Genomic DNA, 1,622 nt, shown 5'->3' with positions numbered 1-1,622 from the left:
TTTTATTACCTTGAAAAAAATAGGGTCTTTTCTATGAATAATGAAATAAAAAAAATAAAAGAGAATTTTTAATTCAAAATCAATCACAAAAATAATAATGAAATCAAGAAACTTATTATGAGTTAGTAAAAATTTATATTATATCAAATTATATATATAAAATTTTATATATAAAATTTATAACTTTATTATAATTGTTTTCTTTCTACGATTTATATAAAAATCATATATAAACTATTAATTGAAGGATTGTTATAGTTATATATCGATCGAAGGATTATTATACTTTCCCTTTCTTTTCTTATTTTCATTTGTTTTTATTTATCAATATTTTCATTAATTCTTAATTTTTAATAATTAAAAAAAATAAAAAATATATTTTTTTTTTTTGGTTTTCGATTTATTTTAGTTTAAAAGATCATTTTTAAAAAATTTTTTAACATAATCGAATTATATTTATCATTTATAAAAATTATATCATTTATAAAAAATATATAATATAAAAAATATGCAATCTACTAATCATCATAAGTTAATAATATTTTATGTACGTACAATTGGAGAGGCTAATAATTTCTTGAGATCCACTTTGCTACTTTCTGGTTCTTCTTTTGTGATTAATCTAAGAAGCTGGCTTGCGGCTTTATGTTCAGCTGGGAGAAGATTGGGGCAGTAAATGATATCTTCCAGGAACTCGATCGTTAGATTTTTCAACTTCTGATCAGATTCAAAATCTTGAGCATGTTTCGAGACCCAATGCCTCAATACGTTTAAAACTCGCATCGTGGCTGCAGTTGACATAACTGATTCCTTTCGTCTGTTTTTTTCTCGACACGAACCACTACGATTATTTCCTTCGATGCCCTTATCTGGGGGATTGCTCGATGCAGATGTTGCAATTGCAAATGCAGTTGCAGCAGTCGAGGTACTACTCCTAATGTAGAATTTCAAATATTAACATCAATCATTTTTCGTACATATTATAAGTATATTTAAAAATGTTTAAATTTCTTTCTATCATAAATATTTTTTTAAAAATTTAATTTTTTTATAACTGAGAAATTTATGTCATAGTATTATATTATTTTGTTACTTAAAAATTATATACCTAAATAATATTTATATTAATATATCAATATGTATTATATACAATAACAATATTATTAATAACATTATTACATTGTATATGATATATTATACATTTTATGTACATGGTAATGTAAGATATAATAACTTATTATGTATTTCTATATTTATTTGAAATATATATATATAAATTATTTTTTTATTTTATTTATAGTTAATACTTTTTTAAATAATTGATTTTTGAATTAAATCTATTTTATTTTAATAATAAAATATTTTCAGTTGAATATTTTGTACATCCTTTTTTATTATTAAAAAACTACTATTGTAAATTGTTCAAAAGTTTCGTTGTTTAAATTATTAATGTTTATGAAAATTTTTATTTCTAATCTAATTTCTAATTATTTTGTATGCTAATTTAATAATGAATATTATAATATGTTATTAATATATTACAATAAAAGTTGAATATATCAATGTTGAATATATCATATATTTGTATATTTAGTTTCTATAACTTTAAATTTTTGAAAAAA

General features: G+C 19.9%; 1 protein-coding gene across 5 annotated transcripts in view; it reads right to left on the bottom strand.

Annotated features, from left to right (window-relative positions):
- The window catches only part of LOC102673919 (ras-specific guanine nucleotide-releasing factor 2-like), a 145,356-nt gene that overhangs the window by 4,290 nt on the left and 139,444 nt on the right, over positions 1-1,622 (bottom strand). For all 5 annotated transcript variants that reach the window (XM_006623520.2, XM_006623522.2, XM_006623521.2 and 2 more), the window contains one exon: positions 556-934. In XM_006623520.2, the coding sequence (XP_006623583.1) occupies positions 556-934 (379 nt within the window). The remainder of the gene's footprint in view (positions 1-555; positions 935-1,622) is intronic.

This window comes from Apis dorsata, unplaced genomic scaffold (genome assembly GCF_000469605.1).
Source record: "Apis dorsata unplaced genomic scaffold, Apis dorsata 1.3 scaffold_898, whole genome shotgun sequence".
NCBI lineage: Eukaryota > Metazoa > Arthropoda > Insecta > Hymenoptera > Apidae > Apis > Apis dorsata.
Note: the sequence above shows the minus strand (reverse complement) of the source record. Positions and strands in the feature narration are given on the sequence as shown.